The sequence below is a fragment of the Phaethon aethereus genome (genome assembly GCF_964289735.1).
Source record: "Phaethon aethereus genome assembly, chromosome: 4".
NCBI classification, from domain to species: domain Eukaryota; kingdom Metazoa; phylum Chordata; class Aves; order Phaethontiformes; family Phaethontidae; genus Phaethon; species Phaethon aethereus.
In genome coordinates, this window is record NC_138578.1 from 66382593 (window position 1) to 66407599 (window position 25007).

General features: G+C 38.3%; 1 protein-coding gene across 9 annotated transcripts in view; it reads left to right on the forward strand.

The window, feature by feature from the left end:
- The window catches only part of KCNIP4 (potassium voltage-gated channel interacting protein 4), a gene marked incomplete at its 5' end in the record, with an annotated part of 489155 nt that overhangs the window by 430636 nt on the left and 33512 nt on the right, over nucleotides 1–25007 (forward strand). For 7 of the 9 annotated variants that reach the window (XM_081999000.1, XM_081999005.1, XM_081999004.1 and 4 more), the window contains one exon: nucleotides 2723–2847. In XM_081999000.1, coding sequence (XP_081855126.1) covers nucleotides 2723–2847 — 125 coding nt within the window. Of the gene's footprint in view, nucleotides 1–2645; nucleotides 2848–25007 lie in introns of those variants that run through there. The other 2 variants (XM_081999001.1, XM_081999006.1) reach the window with 2 other exon arrangements.

Consider the following 25007-nt stretch of genomic DNA (forward strand, 5'->3'; position numbering starts at 1 on the left):
CTATCTTTGCTATTTAGCTATACGAAAGCTACTCATTAATGAAATCAGTAAGAATATTTTGTTTAATATATTAACGAGTGAATATGAACATGTTACAGTTTTTCAGTTGACATATCTTAACCTTTTATGAAAAAAAAACCCCTAACCCTTAACTTTCTTAGGCTGAAGAAATGTGAGAACTGAAATAACTAATTTTTCATTAATGCCATAGAAATCGTTAATGTTTAGAAATAGATATATTTTCACAGGGTTTTAAAAGTATAGATTTTTTTCTAGCGGGGATAACAGTAACCATAAGTGTGAAGAAAAGAATTAAAAACTTGCAAGTGACTCATGAATGCTATCATATTTCAATCAGCATAGTTGGCACATTATAGAGAAGTTCATGGTGATCTTCTTTTTGGATTATTAATATCTGTAAGAAACTACAGAAATAGAGCATGAGAAGAGTGTTACGCTGAAACTTTTCATTAACAGAAAGACAACATCACCACACTGCAGTCTTCTACATTCTCAACGAATCATTAAAACACAATGAAAATGTTTATTACTAAGGATATACCAAACATTGTGCTCAGCATCACATTGTCTGGCCTTTATCTCTAGCCTCACATTTATTATGTGTATTCATTTCGCTTCTAGAACAGCTTGTGGATGTCTCTCTAGGTAGCCAGATGTTTCACAAATGGATGCTTAGAGAGCTCATTTCCAGTTATGTCCCTTTCTGTCTAAACAATAGCCCATTTAAATCCCATATAACGTCTGGCATATAAAACACAAGTGACTTTTCAACAATATCTACTCTCAGGTTGACTTTTGTCAATTGAGTATAAGCACCTAGTGTTGACTTGCAGTTGACAAAAATACATTCAGCTGCATAGCTACAACATGACATTGTTATAGGGACTTTAGCAACTATACAAAAAATATAAAAGATACATTTCTCAAAACATGATGGAAAAGCTTTTAAAACCTTGCAAAATAAACCCTGGATGTTCTTATGCAGAACTTGGCTACACCTCCCACAGATGAGAAAGACAGATTCTTAAATCTGGACCAGCTTTATTCCAGTGCCATCTATAATCCATGGAGGATTTTGAAGACTCCCCCTTTGCACCTCAGCATGTCAGAAACTGTCTTGTTTAAGAGAACTGAAATGTTCTCATAATCTTGTGAGTTCAAATACTGGCCCTTTGAAACTATTATTAACCATCATAGGGACGATGTAAACTTTTGTCAGTGGGGTTTTTTGTCAATAGCATTTAGATTGGAAATTTTCACAAAGACGGTAGCGGTTTATGAGTCATCTGAGATAACCTATAAAGAAAAACGAGAGAGAAATATGTTATAGATTGTCCACAAGCCAACACACAATGGACATTCTGTGATAAGACTATGGGTGTCAGCGAGATCATCTTCCTGAGTTGAGTGCCAACAGCAACATCTCTGTGAAAGGAGAAAAGACAAGGCCCTACAATTTTGTGGAGATTTATCCAAATAGTTTGTATATTTGGTTATATCTATTTAAAGGTTGTACATTTTGCTTAGCTGAACTATATCTTCTGATGCCAGATTTCTCCCAAGCAACTGAAAGTTATTATTACTGCATTGTAGCAGAACAAAAATATATGAAGATGTAAGCATAATATGGTTTTAATGGAGTATTCTAATATTGTGCTCTTATAAAAACTGAACTGAATAAAACTTTATTTTAAGAATGCAGGGTTCCACACTTGGATGAAATAAAGTATGTCTCTTCAGCACTGTAGAAGCAACAATTATGTGTGTTTGTTTTCTCTCAAGTTACATTTCTATAGTTGGTATAAATCTTAAACCAGAATAAGGCAGTGATTTGATTAAATTAGTCTGGAGTACTATATAAGCTATGTTTAATGCTGGGACTACTTAAAAACAGATACACACATTCATATTTTTGATCAGGTATATGGCTGGCACCCCATACAAAAAATACATACTGTAAGTTTCTTCAGCTATTTTATTGAACTTTCACATTTAAAGCTCTACCCGTAAAAAAATGCATTGCTATCTTACATTCTTTTAGGGCTGCACTCAGCTGTAAGCCTTGAATGTGTATATCCACATTCTTATTCACCTAATGATGAGGTCACTAAAATACTCACGTTCCCCACTTAAGCTGCTCACCGTGAATAATGTTGTTGCCCTGAAGCATTTGTTGTACGGTAATCAAAGTAGGGTGTACTGTTGAACATGCAACATCAAGCTCACACTTTCCAAAGCACAACTTCACAGGAAAAGGAGAACACTGAGAATCCCAGTCTGATACCATGAGTTCACATCCATCAACTAACCAAGGGTAATTTTCCAGTATTCTGGAGTCACTAGAGTTTTATAAAATTGTTTTCTTTGCTTAGAGAATCATAGAAACAGAAAAGTAATTCTGAATGTGTCGTGCATGCCCTTGCCAAATGTTGGCCTTCCATTTTATTGCTATTTGTACTGATGTGATAATATCCAGACTGCTGGATCATCACTGCTGTTCCCTGTTCTGTGCAGACACTGAAGCAAACAGATACCCTTTCCCTACGAGGTCAAAATGAACATGCTATTTGTCTTTAAAGCTGCAAAAGCTGTACTTTAAAAGAATGTTGTTTAACTTTCTTTTTGCTTCTGCAAGGGTTAGATATTTCTACTTCTTGTATTTCTTGTTGACCTTTACTTCTCTGTCTCTTGTATTCTGCAGACACCGTAGAAGATGAAATGGAAATGGCCACAGTACGACACAGACCTGAAGCTCTTGAACTGCTGGAAGCACAGAGTAAATTCACAAAGAAGGAACTTCAGATCTTATATAGAGGTTTCAAGAATGTAAGCACTTCCTTTTTTAATTTACCATCCATTTACAGGATAGGCACTGCAATCTCAACAGTAGGAGAATGACTGGCAATGAAGCTCATGGGATTCACTAGCTAAATACTGCATGTTTGGTCAGGTGGGGAAACAATCACTGCAAAAACTGAGCTACTTAATGACCAAAAATGCAGACAAATTAGAAAGCATCTAGAACAGAATAATTATAACTTAGTATAGGACTTTGTTCAAAGACAGATTGAAAATTCTGTGGAGTTGTTTGTCTAAAGATTAAATAATGGGAAAGAACGTAAGTCCTGAAGAATTTGGTCAGTGAGCAGAAAGATTTTGACTTTTGTGTTCTCAATAACTATCACAAGAAGTAATTGGCATAAATTGCACTAATGGAATTTTTCGTTAGGTGAACAGCAGTAGATGACTTCTTCAGTCCTTCCTAGCTCCCCAAGTATATAAACTTGTCAAATCCCTTTAGTTGGAGTCAATATTTGTGATTTATTTTTTTGGCCGATATATGTGCTTGCTCTATTGGCAGGTCCAATGTTTTTAGTTGGTGGGGACCCCCAGTGAGGACCCCAGTGCATGAGTGTAGTCTGCCTCCTTTCCCAGTGTGTGCTTGCTGTGGTGTGGTGCTGGGCTTGGTGCTGGCATGTAAGGCAGCCGTGGTTTGTACCGCAGGGAAATAAGACACGAAAAGATTTTACTAAGTATTATCAAGTTCTGGCTTTATACCAAAAGTAACACTTGACCCTGATTTTATTAATACTATACCCAAAAAAAAGCTTCTTTCTTAAAAAAATAGTCTTTTTCTCTCTGTTTTATTCTACTATCTTTCATGTGATTAACACTTCTGTAGGATATTATATGCCATTCACATTGGATGGAAAATATGTGAATAGATAGAAAAAACCTTAAATAACAACAATTGCTTGCAAATCATGAGTGTAATGTTAATCTATATACTCAGTTGTGAGCACTGCAATTGTGCAGGTGCTAAGTTTCCTGCTGAGCTGGAAGTAAAGATAAATTTAATTACATTTATCAGCTTTAGATTTAGTTTTTCTTTCACCCTTACAAAAGGGTCATCTTCTTGCCCTTGGCATTTACCACTCAAGTGAAATTACGTAACAAAGTATTATAGTGCTAAAAGCACAATGAAGTTCAACTATGGAATCAGAAAGAATATTTTCAATAGCTTGTACAAGAAGAAGTGTAAATCTTACAGAATTTTTAGATACCATGTATTTTGTAATGAAAGGAAGCCATACAAACGGATGTTTTAAAAGTACATTTTTATCAAAAGCCTACAAAGCAAATAAAATACAAAGTCACTTAATGTGTCCTGTCTTTATATCATCCTCAGTTTCAGAAGGTATATAATGTTGGCATGTTAGTGATTAACAGTGATTGCTCTTAAAAGCTTTTCGTTTCCTCAGGGTACCAGAGAACATTCCCCTGCTAATGACAGTATTCCCTAGGTGTTGCAAATCATGAACTAATGTCCCTAATTATCTAATGCAAAAAGGTACAAAGTATAATGGATAAAATAGGCCTTCTGTCTGTTTCTCTAAGAATAATTATTTTTAGTGTTTCAGAAATTAAAGACCTTGGCAATGAGGTATGGAAAAAAAGAACAGGTTATAAGAAAGTCTTTTAATGGATTATTGCTTTACCATGTTTTGAAAAGAGGAATTCCAGCTCTTTATATGTTTTTGCATTCCAAGATGTAAGTTCTGCTTACATCAAAGGAGTGTCAATGGTAATACACGGTCATACATCTTTAGTCAGGTGTTTCATTTCCTTGTCAGTACATGATAATTCAAGACATGCATGTATAAATATCTTCAACTATTTAAAGCTAATGAGCACAAATTTGGTTTTTTGTATTTAATATAATTGCAAAACTATCAATTACTTTCAAAAACACTGTAAAGTATGCTTGGGGCTGGTGACTGTTATAAAAGTAAATCAGTTTAAAGTAGTAGTCTTTAGCCCAAGCATTAGACTTCAAAGATGAAGGATTTCAAAACATTCAGTTGAGTTGGGTTTTATTTTGTTTCTCATATTTGTCAGTTTCTACTGCAAAATGCTCTGCAACTCTATAAGCAGCTTGCTTATGTGGTCTAGTTCATCTTTCCTGTCACATATCTAGCTTTTTTCACATATAGTTTGAGCAGCTTTGGTACATATTAATAGAGGATAGTATTAAAGTGCCTGCCATGGTCTGCGCTTAGATGGTCTCCCACTGACAGTGCTCAGTCATCCACTTCTGTCTGCCACAGGTCACCTCCCTTCTCCCTCTCTTTCTTTCTTAGCTTAACACTTTCCTGCCAATATCTCCATCCCTGTGTGCTTCATGTGTGTGCTTCATGCATCAATATACACTGGGGGCCACCAAGCTGAAAAGCAGCTTTGCAGAAAAGGACCTGGGGGTCCTAGTGGACACCAAGTTGAAGATGAGACAGAAACGTGCCCTGTGACATGTGCAAATGGTTTCCTGGGCTGTGTTAGGCAAAGTATTGTCAGCAGGTAGAGGGACGTGATTCTTTCCCTCTACTCAGCACTGGTGAGGCCACACCTGGAGTGCTGTGTCCAGTCTGGGCTCCCCAGTACAGGAAAGACATGGGCATACTAGAGAGAAGCCAATGAAGGGTCACAAAGATGACTAAAGGGACTGGAGTGTCTCTCCTGTGAGGAAAGGCTGAGAGAGCTGGAACTGATCAGCCTGGAGAAGAGAAGACTCAGAGGGGATCTCATCAATGTTTATGTTATCATGTGTATCAATACCTGAAGGGAGGGCATAAAGAAGACAGAGCCAGGCTTTCTTCAGTGGTGCCCAGTGACAGGACAAGAGGCAACGGGCACAAAGTGAAACACAGGAGGTTCCTTCTCAATATCAGGAAATACTGTTTCACTGTGAGGGTGACTGAGCAGTAGCACAGGTTGACCAGGGAAGTTATGGAATCTCCCTCCTTGGAGATACCCAAAAGCTGTCTGGACATGGTCCTGGGCAACCTGGTCTAGGTAGCCCTGCTTGAGCAGGGGTGTGGGACCAGATGACCTCCAGAGGTCCCTGGTAACCTCAGCCATTCTGTGCTTCTGTGATATTCTGTTTAATCATTCCACTATGAAGGAAACTCCACTGAAAATAATTAATGAAGCACACAGGCACACATCTTTAACATGACACCATCAAAACGTGTGCAGATCCTACCTCTGTGCTTTATGATTTTCACCTGATGTTTGCCTCTCCTACTATGTCTCCAGCGATTTAACTATATAAAGCAAGATATGTTAAGGCATAAATTTACGTTGCTGTAGCTCTGCTGACATATGCTTCTGTTAGACTAAATTTGCAATGATGTCCCACAGCACAGTAGCATCAGCATTGCCCTGTGCACTGGCAGGAGCTCAAAAGAACTGTTGTGCAGACTGGGGTCCTAAAGGCAATGTAGATAGTATCAGCTGGCATAGTCACTACATGTGCTCTGCTTAATTCAACAAATTGTATAAGCCCTGTATAAGGATTTTTGACGTATTTGTATCACCAATGAACTATAGAATAACTATTGCTATGTGATCATTTGATATTTGGAATCAACTTGCAGTAGTTAAGCTAGTTCAACCATATCAGTTAAACTAATTACTGCTTGCTAGTCTAGACGTGAATGTTTCAGACAGCATTTTCCCATCTGTAAATCCACAGGTCACCTATCTCTTTACAGAATTAACAGACACCAACTCTTATCCTTCTATAGAACCAAAAAAAAAAAGGGAGATTTTCAATAGTTAAACTCTAATAGTACAAGAAGGTGAAGTATCTGTAGTAGTGCAAATATTAATAACTTTAATGAACACAAAACTTTAAGCTTTAGAAAGGCTCCATGCTATGGTGATAGTAGATATAAATTCAAAACTGACATTTCTTTCTGAAAAACTTGGGTATCTCTGTATTATAACAATGCTTTAGATGTGTCAGAAAGTAATGACTAAGTGAAGTGAATTTTTTTTCTGTGCATTTTCAACAGTCTTTCTAGTATGCACATTTTTCCTTCTGTCTTTATGCAAGTATGGCAGGAGGAAATAGACTCCAGACATGATAAAGAAAATAATTGATGAAACAGAAGAAAAGCAGTACTCAGTCCCTTTGCCTCAGTATCCTGTTTTCAAGAGTGGCTGGATAAGGGAAAAAATATAAGAATAAGGGGAATTTAGAGTGGTAATTCCCCTAACATACTGTTCTGCGATCTTGCACTCTGTTACTGAAATACTTCCTGTGCTGAAAGTTATAACTGCATCTTTGTATTTTACATACTTTAACAAAGATTTCTTCTATAAACTGTGACAATTACTTTTTGAACCTACCAGGGTATTTTGATATCTACAGCATCCTGTGGGAAACTAGCTCCATACCTCATGCCTTCTGTGAAAAATAATTCATTTCTGTGTCAAACCTGTTGCCTTTTATTTTAGTAAGATATCTATAGTATTTCAGCTATGAGAAAATGATTAACCATTACCAATACTTTTCCAAGACATTGTTTTACATACCTCTAATACATTTCCTACTTAGTCCCTTCTTTTCCTAAGTTTTTGTCTACATAATCAGACCAGAACTTCTCAGAGTTTACATACAGTTATTTATTATTTATGACTTCAAATTACTTGCATATAGTTCTGACTGATTTCAGATGAGAAAGCAGCAAGTACTCCTGTATTATTGTAGTGTTGGTGATTACAAATGTTTATTAATTATGTGCTTTTTTACTTATACAAAAATAAAAAGGTAAACCTTTAAAGATGGTTTCATCAATTTGATTTTCCAGTGTAGGCAAATTATACACCAAATCCAGCAAAAAGTAATTCAAGCAGAAGGAGTATAGAGTCTCAGATAGCATCTCTGTGTGTATGTACACACCTGAAAGCTTCAGAGAGTCTCAGATCACACTGTAGTATAGCTGATGCTCTAGGACGCAAGAAGTAGAGGATAACTGCAGGAAAGGCCCAAAGACTATTGAAATGCCTGTCTTGGCAATGGCCAGTTTGGTAGTAGTGAGGCATTGCAACAGGCTGCCCAGGGAAGTGGTGGAGTCACCATCACTGGAAGTGTTCAAAAAATGTGTAGATGTGACACTTCGGGACATGGTTTAGCGGGCATGGTGGTGTTGGGTTGATGGTTGGACTTGATGATCTTGGAGGTCCTTTCCAACCTTAATGATTCTATGATTCTAGTCAAGGTTAACATTTAAAATACAAGAGAAGATACACAAAAGCAAACACAAAGAGGCAGGATAAGCACCTTCAGATGACCTAACAACTATTAGAAGGAAAAGCACCAAGAGAGAACATATGCTTATATTCGGTAATTTAGCCATTTTAAACCTTCTATACTATCTTTGAAAAATGAGCTTAACAGAAGTCCTAAGTCCTCCCCAGGCTCAAAAGGTTGTCCCCAGCACTCTGGTTTACAATGTTCCTGCACTCTTGTTGATAAATTCTTGCTCAGCTGCCATCACAGTGGGACTTCTCCATTTTGTATTTGGCTTCCTGTCATCCCATTTCTCGTAAATTGAAATTGTGATTGCTGCAGTCATTAACCTTTCAAACCAATGGCTCTGTGGCAGGCCTAGTACAAGTGGTACTTCACAATAAATTGCGTAGAGTATCAAGCATGCACTCAACATGTGGTCTTTCTCTTTTGTCCATTGATAGGTCTCTCACAGTTTTAAAAATGTCCCCGAGTTATGGAACTTTTCCATTTTAAAAATACTTAGATAATGCTTTTGCTGCACAAAAGATGATCCTGTGCTAACTTAAATGCTAATGATCTTTTAATTTTGGTTGATTATTCTCATTGAAAATTCTGTCGAACTCTGCATTGGGAAACTACTAGACTTTCCCGGAAGAGTTAAAGGTTATTCGATGAACGTTGATCTCACCCAACTGTATATTAGAGAAAATGTAAATTGAAGTCATGCATGCATAAAAATGTCCCCGGATACTTACTGTATCTTTAAATAAGCAGCTCCATACTTGTGACATTTATTGGGAAAATAATATTTCTAAGATATATTTCTTTCCTATTGCTGTTAGCAAATGAGGCAATGACAGTAAAATAATAACTCTGATAATTTTGCAGCTCAAAGATAAGTTCCCCTGTCACACTACCCATCCACATAAGAATACATTAGTGCATAACTGAAAATATGCTAATTTATTCAAAGGTTTTTCCATTTCAATTATAGTTTGATGGGAGCATTGTATTTCTGTATGTTGCGTTTGTGACTCTCAAAGGAAGTTTAATGAAATCTCATTTTATAAGGTATAAAGCCCATTTATTGATTGTCTAGAGCACTCAAGTTTCACATGATAAAATTCATCTACTTTCATTATCCTTTTCTGGAAAATTCCTTCCCTTTTGTTTGCTCTTCTGTTAGTCTCTTACAGAAAAAGGTAAGTAAGTGAGGAGCAAGTGCTTGTTTTTTTATCTAATGAAGTATATTTCCAGTCTAATGAGTAGGAAACAAAAACATTCGGTTCATGTCATGTGGGTTTATCCATCTAAGGTATGTCTACATACCCAACTGTAAGAATATTCATAGGATATTTTTGATAAGTTGGACTAGATGACCTCCAGAGGTCTCTTCCAGTGAAGGGTTGTCGTGATTTAACCCCAGCCAGCAACTAAGCACCACACAGCCACTCGCTCACTCCTCCACGGTGGGATGGGGGAGAAAACTGGAAGAGTGGAAGTGAAAAAACTCATGGGTTGAGATAAAGACAGTCTAATAGGTAAAGCAAAAGCCACACACGCAAGCAAAACAAAATAAGAAGTTAATTCACTGCTTCCCATGGGCAGGCAGGCATTCAGCCATCTCCAGGAAAGCAGGGCTCCATCACATCTATCAGTTACTTGGGAAGACAAACGCCATTGCTCTGAACCTCCCCCTCTCCTTCTTCTTCCCCCAGCTTTATGTGCTGACCATGATGTCACATGGTATGGGCTATCCCTTTGGTCAGTGGGGTCAGCTGTCCCAGCTGTGTCCCCTCCCAACTTCTTGTGCATCCCCAGCCTACTCACTGGTGGGGTGAGGTGAGAAGCAGAAAAGACCTTCTGCTCAGCAATAAGGAAAACATTCCTGTGTTATCAATAATGTTTCCAGCACCAATCCAAAACACAGCCCCATACTAGCTACTATGAAGAAAATTAACTCTATCCCAGCCAAAACCAGCAAAACAGTTCCATCAGTTTGTGATCAGAACTGCCCACATTCAGATTAGACAAGTAATTTAACAAACAAGATTAGCTAATGGTTTGAAATTAATTGCTGTTTCTGTATTGTGTACATCATCCCAATCCTCTCAAAACCTCAATACACTTACAGTGTGAATTTTCACATTCTTAGCTGTAAAATGTCTCCAGAAATAAATAAAATCTGCAAAAATATTTACTGTGGAAATCCAGGTTGTTGTTTGATATGGCTTTGCATCTAGGTAATGTTGGCATTCTGACATTAGAAAAGAATTTGGGATCACTGAGACACAGAGTTTTATGTGATCATTATTAACATTAGCTGACAAGGAAGTCAAATTCAAAGTTTTGATGCTGATCTTCAAACCAAGTTCTAGACCTGATATGATAAGTGCTCATATTATGTAATTAAAGCGCTCTAAAATTACCTGTGCTAGGCCAAGTGGTATGGTGTATAAAACTTAATTTTAGCACCAGCTCTCATTATAGTCAGTTTATTCCGAGATAGAGCCTATGAACTGCAATTAAGAAAGCCTTCAGGATGACAAGGAAGCCACTTATATATATTTATTTGAATTTATGTCCCTCTCCAAAGCTTGTGGGTCTAAATATTAGGCACCTTCATGAGCTACAGTGATCTGCTGAGAACAGGTACCTGAAAGAACAAGGTAGCTTTATGTGCATTTGGTATAACAGCCTGGTAGTTAGAGCATTTTCCCATGTAATGAGAGTTTTAAAAAGTGAAAGAACAAAACATAAATTTGATAAAAGTAATTGGCAATTTGAAGAGGAAAACTGAGTCGGTGCACTGAATAAAAATAATTTTCATTGTATAAATAACTTCTCTACTCCTGAAATTTTTTGTTTAATGATGAGGATGAAGGTTAGGTATATACTGTGCATTTTACAATATATGCACTAATTTGTGCAAAAACTGAAACATCTCAATGTAATTTTGAGGGTACTGAAGTTAAAGTTTTCAAACTGGTTTAACTTTTCTTGTAAGTTTGTATGCATGATATTCTAGGAACACTAAATATATTTGTTTTGCTCATTGTAATTGGAAATTACTTTTCAAGAAAGGAGGTATGAGAAATGTGTATCAGTGTCCTACACAAGGATGACTTTTATGGCTATTCTCTTTGCACAGACTCAGATTTATTACTAGTAGAGATGTACAGTTCTGTCCTTCACTTCTGTCTTTCAAATGTAGTTTCTAAAATAACCAATGTCTTGATTATAATTTATTTAGTACAAATGGAAAGTGTGTCCCCTTGGATTATATTTGTCAGACACTAAAAGCTGACAAGGAACATAGGCATTTGACTATGAAAAAGATTAAAAAAATGGGTGATGCAAAGAGTTTGAATACATCTGTGATGGTCCAAACAGAGATTTTGAAAGTCCATTCCATTTTCCTTGCTTCCTTACTTAAAATTTTCCACCTGTTCTAAAGCATGACAAGGGGCAAAACCAACATAATCCTCTTAGTTTATATCTCTGGAACACCATGTATTATGAAACAGAAGGTTTCATGCTATAAGAAATAACACTTTAGCTTGGATCAGCTATATCTGAGTCATCAGTTTCCCCCATCACAGAGAGTCAATAGGATGTCTTCAGTTCGTTGTCATCCCATTCAGTTTTACACTGAATCCATGAGTTTTTATTGTAATGAATAAATGCAGATTCAAGATTAATATAGGCCAGAAGAGAGAGAAAAAAACTAAAAGTGACCATGACAGACAATGGCACTAGTGCAAGAGTATTTTGCCCCTCACATCGGTCCTCCAAAGCTTGTTGTTGCAGATGAGGTGGCTCAGAACTTAAATATGCTTTTCACCCTCCCTCATGGAGTCCTAAGACAGCAAGGAAGATTTCATTTCACCAGCAGTCAGTGCAGTTGCTTTTCCCTCAAGATTTGATGACTGTCTCTAGAAGTTCTTGGGTTACACAGCATGTAATCTTAGCAAGAGCAGAATCTTTCCAGATACAGACTTTCTTTCTGACCAAACAGAAAAGAAGAGACCTTAGGTCAGTTAAAGGTTCCCATCTAACTCCCCAGGCTAACACAAAACAACGCTAAAAACCATTTGACCTATATCCCTCTGTGACTCTCAATATCAAACAAGGGATGGGTTGCTCTACTGGGTAACAGGCCATGCAACATGCCCATTGTGCTGAAAGGTTTTAAAGAGGTGCTGACCCCTCTGCACAAACAGTGTATGAACAGCAGTGCTGTGGACACAAAGAGCATGTATATACAAAGAAGCACCAACAACTTGTCTTTTCAAATAGACACAGTGAGGACACTTGAACAGGTTGTACCTCATGCATATAAACCTGTTAAATTTGTAACAGAAATGTCAGTAAGATGGAGAGAAATAAAGGAAGTTCTGAATCATACTAGAAAATTGGATAGTAATAAATCAAACTGAAAATTAACATCCTTCCATGTTAGAAAACTCCTGTGACTTGCTTAACTTTAATAAACTAAACAATAGACAACTGCATAATGAAACTCCAAGCAAGTAAACTTAGAAGCTGGATATCATGTCTACTGTCAAGAGAGATTTCTGCAAATCATCTATTTAGAGAGAGTTTCTGAAGACACATATAATGGACATAGCACAAACCTCCTTTTTTTAAGATAGAGTTATTATTTATTAGTTGTGCTTCAGATCAATTATTTTCTCAATTTTAGATGACTGAAGAAAAGCTTGAAAAAAAAAACCTTTGCCAAGGCGGTGTTTTGTTATTATGTTTCAAAAGCACTGGCATTCATTCAGAAGGGGCTTAGAGGGAACTCTTCCATATTTCTAAGCAAGCTATGTGAAAATTTTTAACAAACTGAGCAATAAATAATGCTTACATTCATTATATATTTCCTTCACACGTTAGTCAAGAAACTTGAAACTTTTCAAACATAAGAGTAAAAATAATTTGGAGGTATAGTTTGACAGACCTAGCATATAGTTGTCAGTCGTCACAAATTTACAGAACTTAATGTGTTCAGCAGAGATATTCTTTCCAATTAGTCTCACAGCTGCTGGCAGATTGAAATCTTCTTTTTGAAAGTTAATAATGAACTCAGTCCCTACACTTCTATTCATCTCATGACTTACTGCTGTTCATGAAGATACTTCACACCGTGTTCACTAGGGAAAACCTGTCATCTAGCATACTAAGGACTGTCCTCATAATAGTGATTGCTCATGTCTGAATTATCTCTGAAAAATGTAAATGCCAAGTCACTAATTAAGCAGCATAAAAAAAGAGTGTGATTTTAAGCACCCAGGATCAATAATAGAGCAGAGCACTGAGTACCTCTAAAGTTCTTCTTTATTCTAAAAAAGTCAATATCATATTTCGGTATCGTATTGCTCTGTGTGCTTGTCTGTTCCTCCTATCTGAGATTGGCAATACCTTGTCCTGTGCTCTGGTGTGCTCTCCGCGTGTCATCAGTCATACCAGGCTGACACTTGATGCGCAGTATATACCTTCTGCTCTGCCAGCCAGCTGCTCAGTGTAATTCTTCTGCTGGTAGAGCAGTTTTCCACCACAGAGCTTTCATGTGTGTCAGTATGTGATATCTGAGGAATATAAAAGTTTCTATACTAGAATATGAGCAGTAAAATATCTTCTTTGGCTACAGCTCACTGCAGCTACTTTCTGTTGCAGCTGGACTAAGCATTACAAAGCTTGGTATTTGAGTTATGTGAAATTGTTGGATTTTTGTTTTGGTAATTACTAACATTAGAGTAGTAAATTTTCTCTATTGATGGGTTGATGCACCACTGATGAGGCTGTAATTTAAAAATGTAGGGAGTAGACACCTCTTATTCTCCTTTCTCCCACCTGTCCCCTTTTCACAACGTGAGATCAATACCAATTTATAACTGCTATAAACACTGGACTTTATAACACTCAGCTTGGCAGAAAATATTTTAGTGAGCCAATGCATCATTTGAGAAAACAGTGTTCAAAAAATCCCTCTACTTGTGTTTCTTGCTACAAATTTTCTTAGTTGTGAAGAGTTTTTATATAAAACATGATAATTCCATATTAAATCCTGTACTAAGTTATCTCTCTGTTACACTGCTACTCAGAGATACAAAGGCGACAGACATATTTTCATGTGGGCGTCCTAAGCCTGCAAAATGAGAGGAGAGGGAATAAGTACGTCTTCTGGTGGTACTTGTGGATGGTGCAGGTTGACCATTTGAGTCCTGTTTACTTCAAAACTTTACAGACAAAATCTTATTTGTGCCGGACTCAGTGATCCGTTCTGGATTCCAGGAATTTCCAAGTAATTTTGGATCTCTATAATTTTTTCTTGTTTAAATCCCTCATCAGTTCAAACAGTATCAGTGAGGTGTAGGTTTTTTCAGAAAGCAGTGAAACCATCAAAAGTCCTTTCTTGATTGCAATAGAATTAAGTTCTAATTTGAAATTTCTTTAGATCAACACCTGTGCTAAAAATAAACGCCGGTAAGTCTTCAAATAAAACAGAAAATTACAAGTGCCAGAGCATGAAGGTCAAGCCTTTCAGTGTCATGGAAGCTTATTACAAAGTTTTGGGCCAACCTGCATTTACCTTTGAGTGAAATTCTAAAATCCAGCATCTAATAGAGCCAGTATTCTTTAGATTAGCTGGACATTTCCACAGTTGCTTTTCACTACGATTATGTGAATGATTCTCATGTTAACTTTCAAGTAAGGGAATTTATTCAACCCAATCAATTCTGTTGTGAAACATACTAAAAGGAACTTGGATATGGCGAGTATAACAGAAGAAATAGGAGCCAGTAACTCAGAAGACAGCATGATTTAGTAAACACAGCATGAAACTAGAAGTGTAAAGACTCTAGCCTTTGCCTCTCTGGCTGGCTTATTAACTGCCACACATCTTTAAAAGCCTTAACTATCACACTAAAAAGCCTTCTGGGTTGTAAGAGAGCATTATACCGGTGCTTTGCTGCCTGCATGGGCTCCACATTGACAACTGCCTAATTTAATGTCTCTGGTCTGACAGCCAAAACCTTTTAGAGTGTCCCTGGCTATCTGAGAGATTGCTTCTCAGCCTTTGATCAAAGCCTCCTCAAACACGCCCTGGGAACAAAGTGGGGAGCACCAGTAGGGGGGCTGGTGGCTGTGGGAAACTGAACTTTCCCAGGAGCTGGAGATAGCAAAGTTCATCCTTACAGGAGAGAAAAATGAACATTGGATTCCTCGGCATTAAGAGTGAAATGTGTGTTCTGTGGGCAGGATATTTGAGCGAGACCATTTACCCCTCCATGACTAAGCTCCGTATCTATCAAGTGGAAATAACAGTAACCTCATGTCTGAAAACACACTGATCTAGGAAGCACTCTACGTTGTATTTCTAACAACGATGTACTTCCTCCATTTATTCATCTCTGACATTGTGACCTCACAAAAAGAAGTGTCAAGAATAATTTTACAAGTATCCCCAGTATCTGGATATAGCAATACTTGTCTCTGGCATGCTATCTACCAACAATTATATGTATCAGGGCAAGAGACACATAATAGTTCTTGTGATTATAAATACGAGCACTAAGCAGTGGATCTCGGTGTGCAGGAAACATTGTACACCTTACTGAGCTTTGGATCAATAAGCAGGAAATTCAGGTTCAATAACTACCTACCATATTGTTCTGCTGGACAGCTTAACCTCTTTCGTAGGTTTTTAGGGCAAAAGCCCTTTGTTGGTGTTTCTCCATGTCACCCAGTACAATGGGTGTTTCATTACTATTAACAAAGTTTTAAAACAGGCAATGTTTTTTACCTTCCTCCAGAGCAAGATGAGCAAGAAGTGACACAACAGAAAACAACAGAGACCTTTAATATGAAAGCAGATACAAAATTAGATTCAACCTGATACCAGAGATTAATAGAAAATTTGTTTATCAGTTTTTAATTACATCTATAGTAATTAATTAATTATAGATACTTATAACATTTAGCTCCTGTATTTATAATTTTATTCTTCCAGGCTAAAAATCGCGCTCCTCTTAGTCAGTTGCAAATCTTCACTGAATTTAATGGAACATGCCCCAATGTCATGAAGAATTTTTTTACCCTCCTCATGTGTTTTTCACTGTAAGATGGCTTCTCAAGGATTCCAATGCTCTAGATAGAAACGTGGCAAGATTTTGTCCAGCTGATTTGTCCACCACCACATGAGCTGTCTGTGATGAAAAGAATACCACGTTCCTTCAGTCTGTCAGACAACTGTAATTTAGTGGTAATTGGCTCTAAAATCTCCCAGTCCAGTCCACTCCATTCCCAGAGGAAGATACTCCCATGAGGCAATACCAAAATGTCGTTTAATTTTTATACTTTTTTACCACTAGATAAGCAAGTATCTGTCCCTGTTGCCCTGTGCTGGAAAATCTCAACCTTTTCCTGGTTTCTTCAGAATATTTTTTTCTTTTTTCCTACAATTATAAGTCATGAAAGAGTATGCATCCCAGCCAAGTTATTCCCCCCATTCACTTGGGACCATGCTGGGTCTCTGCAGAGCTCTCAGTTGTTCACCAGAGGACCTGAAACTGAAGTTTCAGGTTTTGCTCTGCAAACGAGTTGCCTTTCTCCATTTGGTCATTGCCTTCTTCATTCAGAGTTCCTGGGAGCAGCAGCTTTTGGGAAATCTCAGGGCACTCTAGGAAGTTTTCTGCTCCATTTCCCAGTGAAGACCTAATTAGGATCCTAAGATTGAAAACCACCCCTTTTCTGTTACTGTAACTGTCTCAACACTAAACAGTCAGTGAACAGGCTAGAAGCTTATGCACAGGGATCAATTCGTTTTTCTGTTTCTTATCTCTAAGTGGTACAATTTTCCAGATTTGAGTCTCTCATCATCGCTCAGGCTTGATCAAATAACCACACTATCTGATTTCCAAAAAATCCACTGCAGTTCCAGTAGTGTTGAAAATAAATAAATCAAGTCATATAGCATCTGCTTCACTGAACAAGAAATGTGGTACCAACCCCTGTAATGGAGCTCCAATTATAACAGCCTTGTTTTCTTACAACAGCCTTTCTTTTCTTTTTCTTTCTTCTTGCATTCTCAGAAGCTATAGTTATGGAACAAAGACAAATTTTATGTGCAATAAACTCAGTAGGTTTTGCAAAAAGTTTTTATGCCCAGCAATATCATCCTTAATGAATCTCCATAAGGAATGATACCACTATGAGAAATGAAATCTTTTAGGCCTACCCTGTGTGATAGATAACCTTTTTAGATGTGTCTAATTCTCTAGTTACCTTTTTCCTTTCTTGTTATCTGTTTTAACTGGGAGGTGTCTTCTGCTTCTTTTTTTGTTTCTCTATGCTGTTCATGTTTTCACAAAAATATAGCAGCAAATATTAATCAGCATTTATTTATGTTTCTCTCAGTATTCAGTTCCAATGATTTGACTTATGCTACCAATTTTAGATATGTTGCCAAAAGCAATGTATCAAGTATCCTCGTATGAGACAGGAAAAGCTTCAGAACAGTCTAAAGGAAATTTATGTAATTTATTTAGATTTTTTGCTGTGCTAAAAAAAGTTATCAGTTCATATTCCTGACTAAACTTCAAATTCCATTCTGACGCTTTTCTCATGTCTTTTACTGAATTATAGAAACAGTATCTCATTTGTAAGTAGCAATGGTACATCTTACACTGTCTTACGGACCTGTTCACTCCTTCTCAAAGGCATCCAGATTTATTTGCCACGAAACGCACTCTGGCCCTTCTATGACCACTGTAAACAGCAGAGCTCTAGTGATCAAGTGTCTTCTCCACACTGTGGACCCATGCTCTGGGGAGCCCTTTGAGCAACAGAATAAAGGAGGTGTTGGTGAGATGTTCTGGCAGGCTGGACAAGCATGGATGTGACAGTGAGGTTTGGGTACATGGAGAGCAGTGCCCGTGGCAGACATTGAATGCCAGAAAGCCTTCAGGATGAGGGATGTCACCCTCACTGTGTGAACATAGAAGAAGCATTTCTTCCCATGGGCTGCATCTCTCTCTGACTCACAACAGCTTCCTACACGTCACTGCCTCAATTGCTTCTGCTTTTCACCACTGTACTTGGTGAATCAGGTTCTATTTATGCTAATGTCAGGCTCAGTTTTATAAATATTTATGCAGGTAAGAACTTTTGTTCTTATGTTTGCCATGCTGGTTCCCCTCTCCTGAGAGAAAGTGTTAGTAGTGGAGAAAGCAAAAACCTTTGTTAAAGGATAAGTGTATTACTATATAAAATATAAATAATGAGTACAATCTTTGATTTCCAGTTTCTGACCTGCTCCCCAGTGACTTTTATACTCTTCACTATTTCTGTGAGCTGACAGGATTCTGTAGGAGCTGAAATTCATCGGTGCTTTTCATCATAGTTAGCACTAACCACATATCGATCTGTCTGCCTTTACTATTGCACGTCTTTGAAAGAAACAAAGAAACACCACTCTGAAATAGCATGAGGTAGGACACACTTTCAGGCTGAGCGTCTTTCATGCAGACATGTGTTCCAGGAATGCAAAACTCACAGTGTTCTTACTTCATGATTAAAATGAAAATCTGAGATGGTGTCAGTACTTAGTATCAACAGCCAGTTGACTGGCAAATACAAAAAAAAAAAATCAGATTAGCATTTTAGACAGAATATAGTGGGTGTTTTCACCCATGACACACTGAGGTTGCTTCATAAATACCTTGTGCTAAAGTCAAGCTTTCTCATTTTCAGATATGGCTATAAAATATTAGTAATCATGATGGTGCCAGTCTGCTAACCTTTATCAGAAGGTTGCTAGTACAGTTTCCTCCTCAATGAATCTTCCAGTGTTTAAGGGTACAAGGAGATTCTAGGGAAAACCGAGACACCAACTGAGCTTCTAAATTCTAACTCTCTTGTGTAAGAAAAATAAAATTAAGGCCTCCATGGTTTTAAAGTAGGGAATTGACCTATACTCAAATATTGCTGTTCGGGACTGGTGACGTCCTTCATTCTGCTCAAGTGAATCACTTGAGCAGGTCTAAGGGAACACACTTGAGTTCCCAGCACTTTCCAGAAAGGAGCTATTCCTCCTCCTCTCACCTAGGATTTCAGTCAATTTGAAGGGACTTGATCAAAAGGGCTCAAGTGGGAACGTGTGGAAGGCAAGTCACAGAAGCAGTGCTTGCCTAAATACAGCTTCTCCCAAGAGGCTGAGTACCTCACCTTTGCCAAAGTGTTTACAGCAAGCCACACCACTCAGTATTTGAAGCGTGGGTTCTGCTACATTTAATTTAATTATGGCTCCCACCTATTTGTGAAGTCAGGATTGGAAAATGCCCTCCTGTAGTGACGAGCAAGGGCAGAAACAGTAAGAACCTTTCAGATGCCAGGGACTGATCCATAAAGTGTCAAGCTTTGGGGTGAGTTTTTAACTTCAAATCTTTAGTCATATTGTTTGCTGTTGTTTTACTGCCAGTGCTAATAATAGGAAACTAAAACTTACACTCGTTAGCGGGCATTGCTAAACAAAGAGCGGCGCTGACTAAAAGCGTTTCTGGCACCTCGCCCGCTGCACCGCAGAAGCAGCCGAAGTGTTGATGGTTATTTACTGTGTGAAGCCACACGTGCTGGATGTGAGCCCGTTCATTTATTTCTGCTCGTTTTCCTCTGAACCCGCCAGTTTTCAGAGGAAAGGGGGTGGGAAGAGGCTGATGCTATCAAATCCACCGACTTCCACAACGTTCCTAGAAATGTAGACTGTTGCCACTGAGCTTTAAAAAGAGCCTACAGCTGCTGTGACAGAAATGATAACGCAACAGCCCGAGGTGTTGCCCCTCTCAGCCTGTAGCTGAACTACTTCTACTGTAGATCAAGGGAGGAAAGACCGAAAGTAAGGATGTCCCTTTAGAGCAGTAATCAGGGCACTGCGTTTGGCGATGCCTCCTGCATTCTAGGTCCTCCGTTAAAAACTGCTTATGCTTTACACCTGTAGCCATAAATAGGCAAGTTCATAGGAAAGCTTTAGAGCAGGGGCTGGGACCAAAGGCTATCTGAGAGAACCATCCCTAACCATTTCTGAAAAAAAGTCTTACTTTTGTATTATTCCCTACTTCTTTCATCCCATACAGCTTCTACAAACAATAAAGAAAATATTTCTTCACCTCCATTACTAGCTCCCAAGGCTCACAATTATATTCAAGTATACAAGACCAGAGTATATTATTTTACATTCTGATCTATAAGGCTTAATCCTGCAATAACTGAAAAGAATAGCAAGCTGTTTTAGGAATAAATTTCAGCCCTCTTGAAACCATCGAATAAGTCTGATTCGAGGTATACCTTTGGTCACTGTGTTCATCATTCATAACTGATTGGCTACAGTATCTTTCTATATGACTGCACAGAAGTTATTTTTAAAAAAGTAAACCAAGAACTGTTTAAAATGTAAAAAAAACCTTTTAAAAATGTAAAACAAGGAACAGGCCTCTGAAAGCTCTTTTTTTAGCTCAGTCCTGAGAAAACTAAGATGAGAAACCTAATCAGAAAAAAAAAAAAAACCCAAGAACTAATTCAATTTCAATAGACAGGAGGTTAAATTAATAGCTGTCCCTTTCCTGGTAACACAAAAAGTAGAAGTGATAATTGAAATTAAAAACACCAGCAGTTTCCAATGTAATTGAATTGAATACAGGTTATTCATTAGAGAAAATGAGTGAAAATCCATCAAGCTAGATAGGTCATTATAAACATACGCATTCATATATATAATGTATATTGTTGTACATAGTGGGGATAATATCCCACAGATGAAAAGAATATTAATGCTGGCTTTAGAATTAATTTTTTCATAAGACTAATTTCAAGCAGTGTAATAAATAAAAATGAACCCCCCCCCCCCACGACCTTGTATTTTGGACTTTCAAAATTTCTGCGCTCTGAGTATGTTCATGTGTCTTACACATATTAACATACTAGAACCCTCATCTCTTCTACGAAGTAGGAAAGGCTTCACTAATGTACTTATTAATCTTCATTTTACTCCAGGAAGCTTTTTTAGAACAAAAATTATATTAAATTCTTTCAGCTATAACTGTGTTTTAAGTACACTTTGTCCTATACTTTGTATGTGTTCTACTTTAAATAGACATAGCATAATTATGGAGCATGAATTATCCTCAAACAGGGAAAAAATTCCTGATTGAGTCCATTTCTGGTTTCTCTGGTATACCCAGATCTACATTAGCTTGGAAGTTCTTTGTTTATCGGTACAGTATTAGTAATTAATTAATTAAAATAAATACAGAAAACAATCTAAGATTGTTAGGAAAGTTAGCAAAATATTTCAATTATTTAAGGGCATATGAAAATTGATTCGAGTAAAAAATTCATGTTTCTGAGTTTTTTGAAGAATTATCTTCCCTCTCTGAGAAAATTAACTGATGTTCTATTCTTGGGTAGGTAGCGTGAAGAAGAATGCAGCTCTATTTGTTGGTTAGAGTAGCTGGTAACCTGTCCACTAAACCTTTATAAAAGGATGTAAAACTGAAGGAGGGGTCCCCCGTCTAGCAGAAGGAAAGAAATGACATTATCTTATTTATACTGAGTGTGTCTTATGTGTTTAATCTGAGATGCTATGATGTGGATTTTCCCGTAAGCCTCACTGCTGTGGTTCCATCTGCACAGATCACTCCCAGACCAAACACATTTCCTTTGAGCCTAATTGGTTGCCACCACTGATAAGCGAGCATCCAACACACACATGTTCAAAACTTTCTGTTTCCCATCTCTTCCGCTGCAGCCTGCCTCTGCTCATCTTCCCATCTCTGCACTTTTCTTGATAATTAACAGTAGCTCCTTCAACAGCTTTTCAGAAGAAAGGCACGTAAGGTCTGGACTTGTTCCATTATATCATAGGCCTGGCCAGACGACAAAACAATAGGTGTAAAGATAGAATAAAACCAACCCTAATCCTTTGTGAGGACTTTGAGACATCATCCTGCGAATCATCTTCTCAATCCTTTGACAAACTGGCTTTTATAGTAGGCAAACAGCAAAGCTCAAGAGAAACACAGAGGTGCCTCATCAAAAGAGCCAAAGTTGGTATATCTTCTGTAGTCATTGCAATTATCTCATACGTGCACTGATTTCCTAAAAACTTCCTCAAAGCTCCCATTTAATGTGTTGAGGTGTTCAATGATAAATCTATACAAAGGATATTAAATATTTCTGTCATTCACCTAGTTTCAAAAAGAGGTGTTAAAAAGCAGGAGCCAAATACTGACAACACAGCAGTCCAGAAGATGCCTGTTCAAAGAATCTGTTCAGAGAATTGACTGTCTATAATAGATTACAAAGATACGGGTTTTATCTTTTAATCCATTTTATCTTTTAATCCTTGAAATTTTACCAGCACCTAATGGACAATACTTTGCTTATAGTTCAATCTCTGTGAATTCATTGCCCTCTTGGGGGAATCTAACTATGTCAGGAAAACAGCTGCTCTCCTCTCCCCACATCTTCTTCTGTTATTGCTTCTTCTAGAATTTTTTAGAGCAAAGGAAAACAAAAAAGGAGCATAAATATGTTTGTCTGGGATTTTTTTTAATCTGTTCCAGTGAGAAAAGAAAAAAAACTTTTTAACTATCTAACTATTCCCAGGTTAGTTTTCCCAGTCTTAATTTCTAGTGCTTTGTTCAGCTACATTTCAAATATTTCAAGAGAGGGTTTCTCTGAATTAGTTTTTTGAGGCTGCTACATGGGGTAGTGCATCACATGTCTTTTAAGCATATCTTTTGAGATATATTTCAGGCTGCATTTCCTTTTCCTTTAATGACATCAAAACCTTCTTTCCCCCAGAAACCTCATTTTGTTTGTACTGTCTACTTTGAAGTCCCTCTAAAATAATTTCACTTTTATTAGCTGCTGCAGGCTTTTTTCCTGCTCTTGGTGCTTCTCCTGTGTTGGTCAGCAATGGGATCTGAACTCCAGCAATGCCACCCAGCCGCTGAAAAGATCACTTCTGATATGTCCTGGTTTTTTACTGAAAAAATCAGTATCAGAAGTGAACCCTGTATTCTAAGAGTATTTCCAGGACATGAAGTTAATCACAGCAGCACTTAGTTCAAAATAAGTAGGCAAGTAAAACTATTTCGGATTAATATAGCAGGGACAAGATAGATTTATGTTTACTACAGAGAAATAAGTTACAAAATTACAAATTTGTTTGTTTGTTTAAATTACAACAAATTACAAACTTACTTATTCTCAGCATGCAGCTGTAAGGTTGGTCATAACTTGAGCTTAGCCCTATTTGTATTTGGTAAATACATCTTTAATGCTAAAGGTATTCCCAAGTAAAATCAATACAAAACTGATGAATTAATGTACTATATATTGGATTATATAAATGTATTAAATATAATAAATGAAATTAATAATTGCATTTCTTAGGGGAAAATATCAGGCCTGATACAACAGCCTGAGAGAGGAGAGGCTGTTGTCATGCCCCCAGATCCAACCACAGCAGCAGACCTGAAGTTGTATTACCAGTAGGCACATGCACATAGAGCACATGTATACAGAATCACAGAATCACAGAATCACTGAATCACTAGGTTGGAAAGGACCTTTAAGATCATCAAGTCCAACCATTAATCCAGAACCACCATGTCCCCTAAACCATGTCCTGAAGCGCCACATCCACACGTTTTTTGAACACTTCCAGGGATGGCGACTCCACCACCTCCCTGGGCAGCCTGTTCCAATGCCTGACCACCCTCTCAGTGAAGAAATTTTTCCTAATATCCAATCTAAACCTCCCCTGGCGCAACTTGAGGCCATTTCCTCTTGTCCTATCACTAGTTACTTGGGAGAAGAGACCAACACCCTCATCGCCACAACCCCCTTTCAGGTAGTTGTAGAGAGCGATAAGGTCTCCCCTCAGCCTCCTCTTCTCCAGACTAAACAACCCCAGTTCCCTCAGCCGCTCCTCATAAGACATGTGCTCCAGACCCCTCACCAGCTTCGTTGCCCTTCTCTGGACACGCTCCAGCACCTCAACATCCTTCTTGTAGTGAGGGGCCCAAAACGGAACACAGTATTCAAGGTGCGGCCTCACCAGTGCCGAGTACAGGGGCACGATCACTTCCCTACTCCTGCTGGCCACACTATTCCTGATACAGGCCAGGACGCTGTTGGCCTTCTTGGCCACCTGGGCACACTGCCGGCTCATATTCAGCCGGCTGTCAACCAGCACCCCCAGGTCCCTTTCCGCCGGGCTGCTCTCCAGCCACTCCTCCCCAAGCCTGTAGCATTGCATGGGGTTGTTGTGGCCAAAGTGCAGGACCCTGCACTTGGCCTTATTAAACCTCATACAGTTGACCTCTGCCCATCGATCCAGCCTGTCCAGATCCCTCTGCAGAGCCCTCCTACCCTCCAGCAGATCAACACTCCCACCCAGCTTGGTGTCATCTGCAAACTTACTGAGGGAGCACTCGATCCCCTCATCCAGATCATCGATAAAGATATTGAACAAGACTGGTCCCAGAACCGAGCCCTGGGGAACACCACTCGTGACCGGCCGCCAGCCGGATTTAACGCCATTCACCACAACTCTCTGGGCTCGGCCATCCAGCCAGTTCCTCACCCAGCGAAGAGTAAACCCGTCTAAGCCACGAGCCGCCAGTTTCTCCAGGAGAATGCTGTGGGAGACGCTGTCAAAGGCTTTACTAAAGTCCAGGTAGACAACGTCCACAGCCTTTCCCTCATCCACTAGGCGGGTCACCTGGTCATAGAAGGAGATCAGGTTGGTCAAGCAGGACCTGCCTTTCATGAACCCATGCTACCTGGGTTATATGGTATACATCACATATATACCTATATACATGGCCAACTGCAC